Raw genomic sequence first — 13,913 nt, 5'->3', positions numbered from 1 at the left:
TTTTCAATAAAATTCGCCACACAGTTCTTGAAAGTTACTCTCTTGGCTTCCATAACCCCACACTCTCCTGGTTTTCCTCCTACGTTCCTGGCTATTTTCTCTCAGTCTGCCTTGTAGGCTCCTCTGCCTTTCCTCAACTCTTGTAAGTACTGAGTACTCCGTAGCACCCAATTCCCTGTCTACGTTCTCTGCATAAGTGATCCTATTCAGTCCCATGGCGTTAAATGCCATCCAGATGCAGGTAAGTCACAGATTTATGTCTGTAGCCCTGACCTTTCTCCTGAGCGTTAGGCTCAGTGTCCAGCTTCCCACCACTTCTACAAAACATCTCAAACTAATATAACCATCACAAAACTCCTAATTTTGCTGCCAAAGCCTGATTTTCTCCTCGTCTTCATCTCAGTACACAGCAGCAGGATGTTATTCAAGAAGAAAATCTGAGTCATCCTTGGTTCCCTCTGTTTTCTACCTTCTACACCTAATCCAAGACCTGTTGACCCTCAGAGTTGGAGGACTGAAGGAGATAATGTATATAAAGTGCTTAATATAATTCCTAGCCCATAAAAAGAAATAAATTATAGCTATCATTTTATTATTATATTTAATATATGATAATTATGTAAAATTTTAACTTCCACAGTGGCTACCTTTGGTTAGAGTTTTTTTATACTTTTTTTAAGTTGTTGGAAAATATGCTTTTGGATACTGGTAACACAATCCCATGAGTGCTATTATATATTATATGCAGACAACTGGGATTTTTTGCTTTGGCTCTTTCCTAGAGATGTAATGGTCTCTGAGTGTTGTTTTTGGTTTTTTTGGTGAGGAAGATTGGCCCTGAGCTAAGGTCTGTTGCCAATCTTCCTCTTTTTGCTGAGGAAGATTGGCCCTGAGCTAACATCCATGCCCATCCTCCTCTATTTTGTATGTGGGATGCTGCCATAGCATGGCTTGATGAGCCGTGTGTAGGTCTGTGCCCGGGATCCAAACCTGCGAACCCTGGGTCGCTGAAGCAGAGCACGTGAACTTAACCACTATGCCACTGAGCTGGCCCCTCTGAGTGTTTTTGAAACAAATTCATAAGGACTTAATTAATAAGACAGAAAATTCATTTTTAATTTACAGGTGAAAATACATGTTAGGGAAAATACATCTCACTTTTTAGGGATCTCCTTTTTAATATCTAAATCCCTAGGAAATAGGAACTGCTTGATGACTAGAGTTAACACCCTGTTTCTTTACCTCTTAAGCCTCTCTCAACTCACCCAGTCTGTTTTCTGTTCCTATTATCCTATTGATTTTGCCATCCATAAGGTCACTAGAGTCCCTCTAGTTGCCAAATTTAATGGCCTCGTTTTGGTTCTCATTCTATTTGTGAAGATCAAATGTGAAAATATTTTACTGCTCTATAAATGAAAAGCACTTCTTAAACTGTAAAGTAAATGTTTGTTACTAATATTGACGTTCTGCCACATGAGACATTGCTTGTTGGCTTGTATGTCACCAATTTCTTCTCCTGATTCTTCCATCTCTCTCTTTCTCCTTCTCTTCTGCTCATCACTTAAAGTTGATGTTTCCTCAAAATTCTGTTCTTACCACTTGTTTCCTCTCATTCTAAATGATGACATTTTCTTATCTTTTTTGTTTGTTGGTGGCTGGGCTCCCATCCCTCCCTACATTAATTTCGGAAGAACCATCAATGTAACACAGACACCATAGGGGAAGAACTGCAATCTGAAGAAAAAATTTTTTCTCATGAGGTTTATACAGGCCTTTAGAATTCTTAAATCCTGAAAGTGGAGAAAGTAACTCTTTTATGATCTGAATATTTGTTCTCTTTCTTACTGCTGCACTGTTCCAAATTTTTTACCTCCTGCACCCACATATTAAGGATTTCCTGTCACCTGCTGTTCATAAAGGACACTGTAATTGGTAGGAACTCCCCCTGTAGGACTGAAAGCTAACATCCTAGATTACAAAAATTTTCTACCAAAAGGAAAAAACATCCAATAGACTAAATATCCAAAGGGACCAAAATGAGTCCTGCGAGCCTCTTTGCGTTAGCTTGTGTCCTTTCCCCTGTTTGGGTGTACACCCTCCTGCCCAAAGAACTCCTACTTATCTCTTGTTCTTCTTTTTAAATGAAGTGATACCTGTATGCAGGTTAAAACATCAAATAGTTCTGCAAACTTTATAATAAAAAACAATATTCCTTTGCCCTATTCCTTCACATTGCCAATTCCTACTTCTCAGAAAGAGCAGTTTTTAATTCTTTTAGCTGCTTTTTCTAATCTGCCTCCACATTTCTAAATAACTGCTCTTGATTTTTTAATTCTAAATGTTATCTTTTGTCTTCCTACAATGAAAGATGAGGATTTACTTCTCTAAGTGTCACACCCTTGGTATTCTTTCCAAACAGTCTTTCTCATTCTTTTCAATATGGATAGCCTGAGAATGTTCCAAATCTTTAAGTTCTGCTTCCTTTTTGATTAACAATTCTGTCTTTAAATCATTTTTCTCATCTCACATTTTACTATAAGCAGTCAAGAGGAACCAGGCTGCTCTTCAGTGCTTTGCTTAGATATTTCCTCAGCTAATTTCATCACTTGCAAGTTCTACCTTCCACAAAACACTAGGACGTGAACACAATTCAGCCAGCTTCTTTGCCACTTTATAATCAAGATCATCTTTCCTCCAGTTTCCAGTAACGTATTCCTCATTTCCTTCTGAGACCTCACCAGAATGGCCTTTACTGTCCATATTTCCACCAACATTCTGTTTTGAGTTACTTACATGTTCTCTGAGGAGATTGAGACTTTCTCTACAGCTCTCCTCTTTTCTTTCTGGGACTTCACTAGAATCCTCTTTAAAGGTGTCTTCACAGCAGCGTAGGCTTTTTCTAGCATGCAACTCAGAACTCTTCCACCCTCTACCCTTTACCCATCTCCAAAGCCTCTTCCACATGTTTAGGTATTTATTTGAGTAGCACCCCACTTCCTGGTACCAATTTCTGTCTTAGTCTATTTGGCTGCTATAACAGAGTACCATAGACTAGGTGACTTACAAACAATAGAAATTTATTTCTCACATTTCTAGAGGCTGGGAAGTCCAAGATCAAGTGCCCAGCAGATTTGGTGTCAGGTGAGGGCCTATTTCCTGGTTCATAGACAGGTATCTTTTCACTGTGTCCTCACATGGCAGAAGGGACAAGGGATCTCATGAGAGATCTTGTTCTCGTGGAATCTATAACATCCAATACATACACCCATATGCATATGCCATTAACTTCTCCCTCCTTCTCCCAAAATAGTGATATTATGATTTGGGGTTAAATCAATATTAAATGTTTACATTATTATGACTATATGCATATAGTGATGCACCATATAATGACGTTTTTTGATCAATGACGGGCTGCATGTATGTTGGTGGTCCCAGAAGATTAGCACCATATAGCCTAAGTGTGTAGTAGGCTTTACCATCTAGATTTGTGTAAGTACGCTCTATGATTGCACTACAATGAAATCACCTAGTGACACATTTCTCGGAACATATCCTCATTGTTAGGTGATGCATGACTGTATTATTTGTAGCACAGTCATGTAGTATACTAATATCACATTTACTTTCTTATACAACTTTTTTTTCCCTTCAGGAATTAATCATTACTTTTGTTTGTTTGTTGTTTGGCTCTTAGGGAGGTTGCAAATTTTTCTGTGGTTATCATTAATTTAACCCCCAAATTGTCCACCAGAAATGTAAGGTCTTCATTCAGTATGTTTGGTCACATCAAATAGTCTATCAATTTTATTGTCTTCTTAGAGACATCCTTCTGGAACTGTCTGTCTTCCTATCCCTGGTCTAGACTGTTCGTTTGCTCTCTGAACTTACTGCACAGTAACCATGGAGATACTGCTCTTCACTGTCATTCTAGGGCTTCGTTTTCTCTTCTCTTATGTGAGACCCCCTGTTTTCTGAATCCAACATCCTCCTCTCTCTGGGTTTACTCTCTTGCTTTGGTGGGGTACATCTTCCAGTAGCTTCCTAAGATAGGGTACATGGGAAATGAATTTTCGACAATTCAAGATAAATTTCACATTGCTGAATGTCTGTATTTTACCCTTACTTTTGATTGATACTTTAATTGAGTGTAGAATTCTAGATTGGAAATTGTCCTTTTTCTTTGGAATTTGGAAGACATTTCTCCATTGTCCCCTAGTTTCTAGTTGCTGTTGTGAAGTACCAGATGATTCTGGTTCAAGAGAATGTCTTATTTTTTCTCTATGGAACCATATATTTTCTCTGTGTTCCCATTAATCTGAAATTTCACAATGATATCACTTGCTGTTGGTCTTTTAAATTTTTTAAAAATCTAATCTACTTAGTACTCAGCAGGGCTTCTCAAATGGGAAATTTATGTCTTTTAGTTTGAGATGTTTTCTTCAAAAAATTTTTTTTCATTTCCTCAGCCTTATTTTCTCTCTTTATCTGGAACTACTTCTGTTATTTGGATATTAGCTTCTAGGTTACTGTTCAGCAGGCTTAGAGGACAAGCAGTCTAGATCAGGGATAAGAAAATAGAGGGTTCCAAAAGAGATATCTCTAAGAAGATAATAAAAGTGATAGATTATTTGATATGACTGAACATATTGAATGGAGATTGATCCTCTAATTTTATTGTTTTTTTCTCACCTTGTTTCCGTACATTTTCTCCCTTTTTTTGTCTTTTATCTCTGGAAAGTTTTCTCAGTTTTATCTCTCAACCATCTTGCTAATTTTTTGTCATCGTGTTTTTAATTTCCAATAGGCTTTTTTGTTGTTGTTGCATCCTGCACTTGTTTAATGGTTGCGGTATCTTCTCACTTGGAGGATATCAATTACAGAGTTTTTAAAATTTTTCTCTGTTCTCTACCTTGTTTGTATTTCCTGCCAGTGTTTTTTTTTTCTTTTTGTTTGCTTTGTTCTCTGTCCTTTATGTTCAGATTCTTTCCTCATACATCTCATGTTCCTTAGCTGTACACTCCTGTTTAAGAGAAAGACACTTAAAAGCTAGAAAGAAGCTCTGTGTGTGTGTATGGCCTTGTCAACTAGTCAGCTTACCTGAGGGTGATCTGGCTGGGCTTTTTCATTGAAGAACCCCAACTGTCAGTATCTGCAGTGTCTTCCCCCCTTGGACTGCAGTTCCCCAGAGATGAATCCTCTGATCTCTTATCTCTGGGTTATAAGCCTGTCACAGTCTTCTCAGAACCAAGTAGGGAAGGAGAGTTGGATGGAGGGGGGGTATTCATTTGTTCAATATGTATATCTTCCCTTAATCCCTCAACTTTTAGTAGGGAAACCCCGCCCTCAGCTGTGTGTAGTATTCTCAATCCAGAGCGTCTCTGAATCAACCTTTCCAGTGGGTAAAGCTCTGGTCTTCTTCCAGGAAAGGGAAGAAGCAGACCCTCAGCGACCTTGAATAGGGAAGGAAGTCTGGGAGCCTAAGACCTCTGACGAACTTCTAACCAATTCTATTTTCAGCCCCACGTTTAGCTTCTGCAGCATGAACCAGTCTGCTTCCGGGTTCCCCTAACTGCTGATGGCGGTTTCCAGTTTGTTCTGCTAAGTCAGTCATAACTTATCCACATGCTTTCCAGATTCCAAAACTTTGTAGCCGTTCTCTTTCATCTCTCCCGTTCTCTGTGTCTATGTGAGTTTATGCCTGTTTTTATCCCTTTACTTTCACTTTAGTGAGGTGTCAGGAGGGAGTGGTGATAAACATATGTGTTTAGTTAGCCGTCTTCGTATTAACTCATGTTTATTCTTCAAGGCCAAACTCAGATGTCATTTCCTTTCTATAACTTTTCCTGACCCCATGTGTAGAATTAATTGCTCAATCATATGTATTCTCATAGGACTTTATATATGTCTATAATAGCATTTACATGCTTTATTATAATTATTGTTTGGGTGATTTAACTATAATCCCCTTGAGACCATCATTATGTGATACTATTATATTATATAGTATAGTTTCTTTTTCGTGGTAGATTTTGAAAATTGAATTGAGCCAACAGAAATGAATTTTCATCATCTTCAGTTAGTATCTGAAATTGAGGCTAAAATGGCCTTTTAAAACATTTCTGTTTGACTTTGAGGGGCCTTGAAATAGTTTCTGAATGTACCTTCATCCATAGATGTAGCTCCATCCCAAAAGATGTTTAACTTGAGACACTCTGCAGCCAGGCTTATTGCTAATTTGAGATTGAGAATATGTCTGGCACAGCCACTTAGCCAACCTTGAAAAGAAGAAGCAGATTTGCTTGAAAAGAAGGGTGATGTGGTCAAAGAAACAATACTCATTTGATTATGTGGAATATGTGATACTCTGCTAGAGTAACAGAGAAGATCCAAGAATGTGATAGTTTTAGGCATCACAGTTGATCAACAGTATCAAAATCCAAATCCAAATAAACCCTTTTCCCTGGAAAAAGGAAATACTAAAATTCGACTATGTGCCACACAATATGCTAGGCCCTTTACAAATGTTATCTCATTTAATTCTCACAGTATCCCTACAAAGTAGTTGTTTTTCTGAACTCAGTTTTATAGTTGAGGGATTTGAAGCTCAGAAAGTCTAAGATAACTAACCAAAAATTGAAACCTTTTCTAAGCACCTCCCTTTTGACCCTGATCCTTGCGTGAAATGCCCTTCCCCTCTATGCTGCTATTGTACCCTGAGCATATCTTAACACGTCATATTCAAGTGACATGTTTATTTATATATCTCCCTCACTAGATAGCTCCTCAAAGGTGGGAACAGTGTCTTATTCTCCAGTACAGGGCCTTGAACATAGAAAGTTCTCAATAAACATTTGTTGGACTGCAGATTTGAGCTCAGAATTCAAGCCCAAATCTGTCTTGTTCATCATCAGTCACACATCCAGGTATCAAGATAGTCATTCTGCTTTAAGGAAACTTTGAGAAGGAAAAATAAGCCAGTTCTGAAAACTTGAGCAGATCTGGTTTTTTATATTGAGAAAAGCTGATGTTTTGGAAACTTTTCCTACCAACTAAAATGGAAGAAAAGATTAAACTGAAAAATTAAGACATATGCATACATCAAGGAGAGATATCAAGAACGTGGGTTGCTTTATTTTCCAGGGGCTTTATGGGTGTGCATCATTTTAAATCCACATTGCAAACTGGAGGAAAAATCCTGTTGGCTGCAGAAACTGCAGAAGTGGAGCGACCTGGATGTCTGTCCCCTGGAGGATGGGAACTATGGGCATGAGCTGCCCAACATCACCAACGCACTTCCCCAGAATGCCAATCACAGCCCAGGTGAGCCAGATGTCCTCTTAGGCTCTTTGTGCCTGGAACTCCAAAAGGTCAGAGGGTAAAGCCCTAGAACAGACGTAGCTGGACAACCTTTTGGCTGTCAGAATTGTCATCCTAAATAATAGCCTGTCCTTTTGTTTGTCTTGAAATGCCAAACCTTAAATAAGGGTAAGTTTTTATCTTTGACATGGGGGATGCTGTCCTTTTCCCCATCTAGAGTGTCTTTACAGTGCCCAGCATAAATTCCTAGAGCCCTCTGCATGAATCCTCTTTACCCTTCCTGTTCTTCATGACTAGTGGTTCTTGGTCTCAGCTGGGATTGGTTTTAGCTCAGAAGACCTACCTCAAGGGAAGGATGGAAGGCCTGTAAAAAACAGCTTTATAAAATATCCTAACAATTGCGTTTGCTTTTCTGTTTTCCTTACCTTTTTATATAACAGATAGCTAGGAGGGGTCATCCTCCCAAGTTGTTGCTAGGACTCTTGCCCCATTTTAAGACAAATCCAGTACAGTGATACTGTACCCTCTGCCTTTTGAGCCCACTGGCCTGCGGATTCACTGAGCATCAGCATTCACATCAGTTTTAGCTTATCTGACCCGAGCTATTTGCTCTTGGCAACTGATTACTCTTTAGCCCGTTGGAAACCCTTATTGGTAGGAGATTTTATCAGACATTGATTTTACATGTGTTCCCTTTTATTTTAAGTGATAAATATACTGATATTTTTAATCTCAAGGAGGAAATCACTTAAATTCTTGTTCTTGCTTGGTCTTCATCTCCTGTACCATAATAATTGATTGTCAGTGTATTTAGGGTAACAAGAGGTGAAAAGGCTACAGTTTTGCCACTTCTTTAAGCTACCCTTTATTGCACTCATCTAACCTCCACAACACAGGAAGGCATCCTTTTAGTATTGGCTTTGGATTGGTGTAGAGAGAGTCCAATGCATGTAAACACATGCCTCCAGTCTGGCACTTTCTTCCTTGTCATAATATATTGGTTATTCGTTGTTTTTGGTTCTCATTTGTGGATGTTGCTTCCTCTACAGTCTTTTCAAGTTGTGGCTGATTTATCTCTTACATCTCTTTACCCGTAGGCCTGATGGAGCAATAGGCATCCTGCTTATTCTTCATTGCCATTTCTACATCATTGTCCTTCCCTCCTTCCTAAAATACCCCCCAGATTTTAAGTATATGCTGTCAAAATATACTCTCTGCTACCCTCCTGGTTTTGGTCATTTGTTGACCTCTGGGTCAGTCCCCCTCATTCCTTGAAGATTTTTGGCTGTTGGCTCACTAATACTACTCTCTGTCACTATTTCTGTCATAATTCTTGATGATGTGAATAGCCACATAGAAAATCCTTCCAATATTCTAGCCTCTCAGTTCTTTGACCTCCTCTTTTTTAATTGTCTTGTCTTCCACCATAACTAGCTATGCAATCCCAAGATCATACGCTAAACCTTGTCGTTACCAATAACTACACCTTCTTCACAATCTCAATTTCAAGGGGCTCTAATTACCACCACCAGTCCTCCTAGCTTATTTTCTCCAGTATCCCAATTCCAGTAATTCTTTTACTCACTAGGTATTTTGATCCTACCACTTTTTCATTCTCTTGGTAGCCTCATTTTCCTCTTTATCCAAGTTAGATTTCTTTGTGCATCATTATAATCACTCCCTTGCATACACACTCAATCCCCTCTTGCCCTTTGTTACACACATATAGCAAAACCCTAACCTTCGTAGTTCAGTCTAACTCTCTAATTACTGAGTGCCCACAGTTGCACAGCTGAACATGGCAGAAAGAAACACAACCACGATAACTGGTCTTATTTTAAGTTTATGACCACTAATCCCAAGTGGGTCTGGGACATCCACTACATTTCCCTAGCCTTCTTTCATTCTTCTAAATTACTATTTCATACCATCTTTTCCTACAACTTTCTGTACTTTGTCCCCTTCCTCACTTTCAGCTGATAGCCTTGCTTGCTATTCACTGACAACATAGAAGCAATCAGAAGAAAATTTCCAAAACTATATCACCACATCTGCCTCAGTCTATGCCCATCTACTCTGCCTCTTTCCCTGTTTTAGTTTGTGCTTCTCTCTAAGTCCAAGCCCTCTACTTATTCTCGAGATCCTAGTCCTTCTCTTTTATCCAGGACATCACCCCAGAAATTATGTCCTCTCTCTCATGCATCACAGATTTTTGTGGATTATTCCTATGAGTCTGCAGGCACATTGTTTTATCTCTCATCCCAAAACAAAACAAAACAAAAAACACTCTTGTTGACCCTACATGCTTCTCTGGTTACCACCCTATTTCTCTGAGGTAGTAGAAATAAGTGATAGAATTAAGAAAAATCATTCAAAAGAATAGTATATACTTACCATCTCTACTTCTACTCTTATTCTCTCTTGAACTCACTCCAGTCAGGCTTTCATCCCTCCAGTACAGAAACAGCTCTTGTATTGGTCACTAATGCTCACTATTGCTACATCTGGTGGTTGATTATCAGTCATAATCTTACTTGACCTATTAGCAGTATTTGTGACAATTGATCATTCTCTCCTTGAAACACCTTTTTCCTCTTATTTCTAAGACACTACTCTCTTGATTCTCCTTTTACTTCATTGGCCCCCTTTCTCAGTCTCCTTTTCTGTCCCCTCCCTGCTTCCCAACCTAAAATGCTAGAGTGCCCAGTTTTCAGTCATCAAACCACTGCTCTTTCTAGACTTACTCCCTTGGTGATTGCACTGTTCTAATAATCGTCTGTATACTAACAACATCCAAATTTATCTCTCTTGCCCAGACTTTTCCTCTCAACTCCAGACTTGTGTGTTCAACTTCCTTTTCAAAATCTCCACTTAGGGGCCGGCCCGGTGGCACAAGCGGTTAAGTGCACGTGCTCCGCTGTTGCGGCCCGGGGTTCGCCGGTTCGGATCCCGGGCGTGCACCAACACACCGCTTGTTAAGCCATGCTGTGGCAGAGTCCCATATAAAGTGGAGGAAGATGGACATGGATGTTAGCCCAGGGCCAGTCTTCCTCGGCAAAAAAGAGGAGGATTGGCATGGATGTTAGCTCAGGGCTGATCTTCCTCACAATCAATCAATCAATCAATACCATGAACAAAATCTCCACTTAGATATTTTTTTTCTTTTTTTTCACTTAGATATTAATAGTCATCTCAGTAGGATTTCTTACCCCTCAAGTCATACCCAAACCTGCTCCTCCTATAGTCTTTCCTATTTCCATATATGGCGAGTCTGTCTTAAAAACCTTGGAGTCATTCTTGAGTCTTCTCTTTCTCTCTCACCCCAGATCTAATCTGTGAGCAAATTCCATTGCCTTTACCTTCAGAATATATCCAGAATCCATTTACTCCCATCACCTCCACTGCCTATTACTCTGGCCGGGTTACCGTCACCTTTCACACATTATTGCAGTGGCCTCCTCACTGGTCCTGCTGCTTCTGCCCTTGCACCTTGTATCTGTTCTCCATACTGCTGCCAGTTGTCACATCACATACTGTCAGCAGTTCAAGGCCCTCCACTGGCTTCTTGTCTTTCACTCATAGCCTATGAAGCTCCCTGTGATCTGGCTCCTTAGCATCTCTGTGACCACATCTCCTATGATTTTCCTGCTTGCTAATTCCATTCTAACTACACTGAGCTCCTCACTGCCCTCAAACACTTCAAGTATGTTCCCACTTCAGGATGGTAGCACTTGCTGTTCCTTTTGCCTAGGATGCTCTTCCTTTAGTTGTGTCTAAGGCTTGCTCTTCAGTTCCTTCAGGTCTCTGTTCATTTGTTACCTTATTAGAGACCATTCTATATAAAACAATAACCCCCACCCAACAACAGCTTGCCTTTCTCCCTAACTCTGCTGTAGGCTTTTCCATAGCACTCGTAGCCATCTGATATATCTGATAGACTATATATTTATTCAACTGTCTCTCCCCATTTGAATGTAAAGGTCCATGAAGGCAGGGACTTTGTATATCAGCATCTAAAACAGTACCTGCCATGTAGTAGGCACTCATTATTTGCTGACTTAATGAATTACAAAACATATTGGGAGCCTAATCCCCACTGTGGGCTGAGCAGACCCATGGTGGATTCTCACTTCAGCAGGAGAGGGGCTTAGACTGCAGCCAGTAGAAGGGTCACTGTACTTCTGCTGAGGGACAACATGAAGGAGAAGCAATTTCCGTAAATATTGTCAGTGCTATTCTGATTTAATCCTCTGAGCCCATACTCTATGGAATATATCAAATTCTAAAGAGATGACCAGATCCCAAGGACTTTTGCTATGTTCATTTCATTTCTTTCATGTTTAGTCTGAATCCTCTGACTTTCCCTCCTAGTTTTTTTTGCACAGGCTCAGTAGATGCACACCTCATTTGGGCATCTCTGGAAATATCTGTATAGTACTTCAGTCTTGATCCCAAAATAGTTTCAACTGCCCTTAATCTGGCACAGATCCTTCATGGTTTTTTTATTTCCTTAAATGTCATTTCTGTGCATTTATGACAGTGTCTCTTCCATTTGGTCTTCCTGCACACCACCCTTAAAAATTGAGCCTACTTTGTCTGCTGTTTTGATTGCCCTGCAGCTGTTTTCCTGAAGAGAAATGGCATGGTAAGACTCCAGTGAGAAAACAAGTTAGTTTTTTGTCAGCATCAGTTTTTCCTCATTGGAGAACAAGACTGTAAGCCTGCAGATATCCGTGTGATAAAGGTACCAGAATACGTAGGGCTTCAGTTCTTTTTCATCCTTTAATATCAATTTCATGGAAGTCCTTAGTTTGATAAGAGTCATGCTGTAAATGAGACAGGTTATGGATTAGCCAGGGAAATTACTTCTCTGCTTCCCTCTTCCTCTGACTTCTATAGAAGCAGTTTGTCTCCTCTTAATTGAACATCTGAGCACCACTGTTCCTCCTCTCTTTCATGTGGCTCTAGGTTCTGGGAGAAATTGGTCTTCTGTAGAAGTAGAAAGGCGGCCATAGATCTATGTAGAAAGGTTCTTCCCATAGAAGGCACAGACACTCTAAGAGCTATCCAATAAAGACAACATAGCAAACACCTAGACAGATGGCAGAGTGACGTTCTCAGTAACCATATATTTTTCTGCCCATCCTCTCACCCTAAAGACACAGGAATTAAAGCTTCAGATTTCCCATCATTGAGCTGCTGCATTTCTTTCTTTTGCCAGACTCCTTATCCAGACCAAGACGAACTGTGTTCACTAGAGCCATCGAGGGCCGTGAATTGCATTGGCAGGACAGCCACTTACAGCAAATAATCAGCAGCAATATATATACAGCTCCTGCCTGCCAGCGAGAAAGAGAGAGACTACTCTTTAATTCCCAAGGCCAGCCACTGTGGCTTGGTAAGTGTACCTCTACTCTACTCTAAGAATTTCAGAGCCCAATCTCACCTCGTGCCAGGCCAGAATGAGCCATCTGCATAGGTACCAGCAACACAACTACAATTTGGATGGTCTTCACACAGATCTTTTAGGGCCTTGACTAGGGCCTGAGTGTATTTATGGGAAGGCTGAGCCATTTGTGTCTGTACTCAGCTGAGGTACAATAACCTCAAATAGAGGAATTTGTATTCTTTTCCTCAGTTTTGGGAGGGGAAGGAGTTAATAAATCTCAAAGAGTACTAACAAAACTATTAGACATCAGTCACAGGTTCTCTTAGTCAGCAGTCACTGAGCAATATTATAATCTATTCTGAAATTATGTGTTTTGCTAAAAAGGCACTAAATTTGAAACTTATTTATTTATTTTTCCCCCAAAGCCCCAGTAGATAGTTGTATGTCATAGTTGCACATCCTTCTAGTTGCTGTATGTGGGACGCGGCCTCAGCATGGCCGGAGAAGCGGTGTGTTGGTGCACGCCCGGGATCCGAACCCGGGCCGCCAGCAGCGGAGCGCGCGCACTTAACCGCTAAGCCACGGGGCCAGCCCTAAATTTGAACCTTAAATTACCCTATAGCTATGGCCCTGTCTTTATTTGTCACCAAACTGTCTTCCTTTCCTCCTTCCCACCTGCCCTTCCTTCCTCCATCATAACAGAATAGACCTGTTCCATTGTAAGTTTAAATTTTCCTCTGGCCTTCTCTCAGTCTATTCTTGACTTTATCATAGGATGCCTATTCCAAAATAGACATTTTTTTTAAATATTCATTTTCTGAGTCTTACAACAAAGACATACATTTTTATTATCTTCTTCCAATTCCCTACCTTCATTCCTCACTCCATATCTTGTCTTTCACAAGATCTTGCTGAATCTGGGTATGTCCCTATGTCTCTCAAAAGCCTAGGCCAAACTCACTGTCACTACCTGAAGTTCCCTTTGATCATCTTTCCTCTTCTCTGATCCAGTACTTCTAAAACATAAATCTAGGGCCGGACCCATGGCCTAGTGGTTAAGTTCGGCACGCTCCGCTTAGGTGGCCTGGGTTCAGTTCCTGGGTGTGGACCTATACCACTCGTTGGTGGCCATGTTGTGGCAGAGACCCACATACAAAATAGAGGAAGATTGGCACAGATGTTAGCTCAAGGCGAATCTTCCTCA

The 13,913-nt window shown here is 40.2% G+C and overlaps 1 protein-coding gene across 2 annotated transcripts in view; it reads left to right on the top strand.

Moving 5' to 3' along the window:
- ZSWIM5 (zinc finger SWIM-type containing 5) overlaps positions 1 to 13,913 on the top strand; it is a 248,798-nt gene that overhangs the window by 205,113 nt on the left and 29,772 nt on the right. The window contains exons 5-6 of one of the 2 annotated variants that reach the window (XM_058552234.1): positions 7,144 to 7,323; positions 12,542 to 12,718. In XM_058552234.1, coding sequence (XP_058408217.1) covers positions 7,144 to 7,323; positions 12,542 to 12,718 — 357 coding nt within the window. The remainder of the gene's footprint in view (positions 1 to 7,143; positions 7,324 to 12,541; positions 12,719 to 13,913) is intronic. The other variant, XM_058552236.1, reaches the window with a different exon arrangement.

This window comes from Diceros bicornis, chromosome 13 (genome assembly GCF_020826845.1).
Source record: "Diceros bicornis minor isolate mBicDic1 chromosome 13, mDicBic1.mat.cur, whole genome shotgun sequence".
NCBI classification, from domain to species: Eukaryota; Metazoa; Chordata; class Mammalia; order Perissodactyla; family Rhinocerotidae; genus Diceros; species Diceros bicornis.
This window is presented reverse-complemented; position numbering and strand designations above follow the sequence as displayed.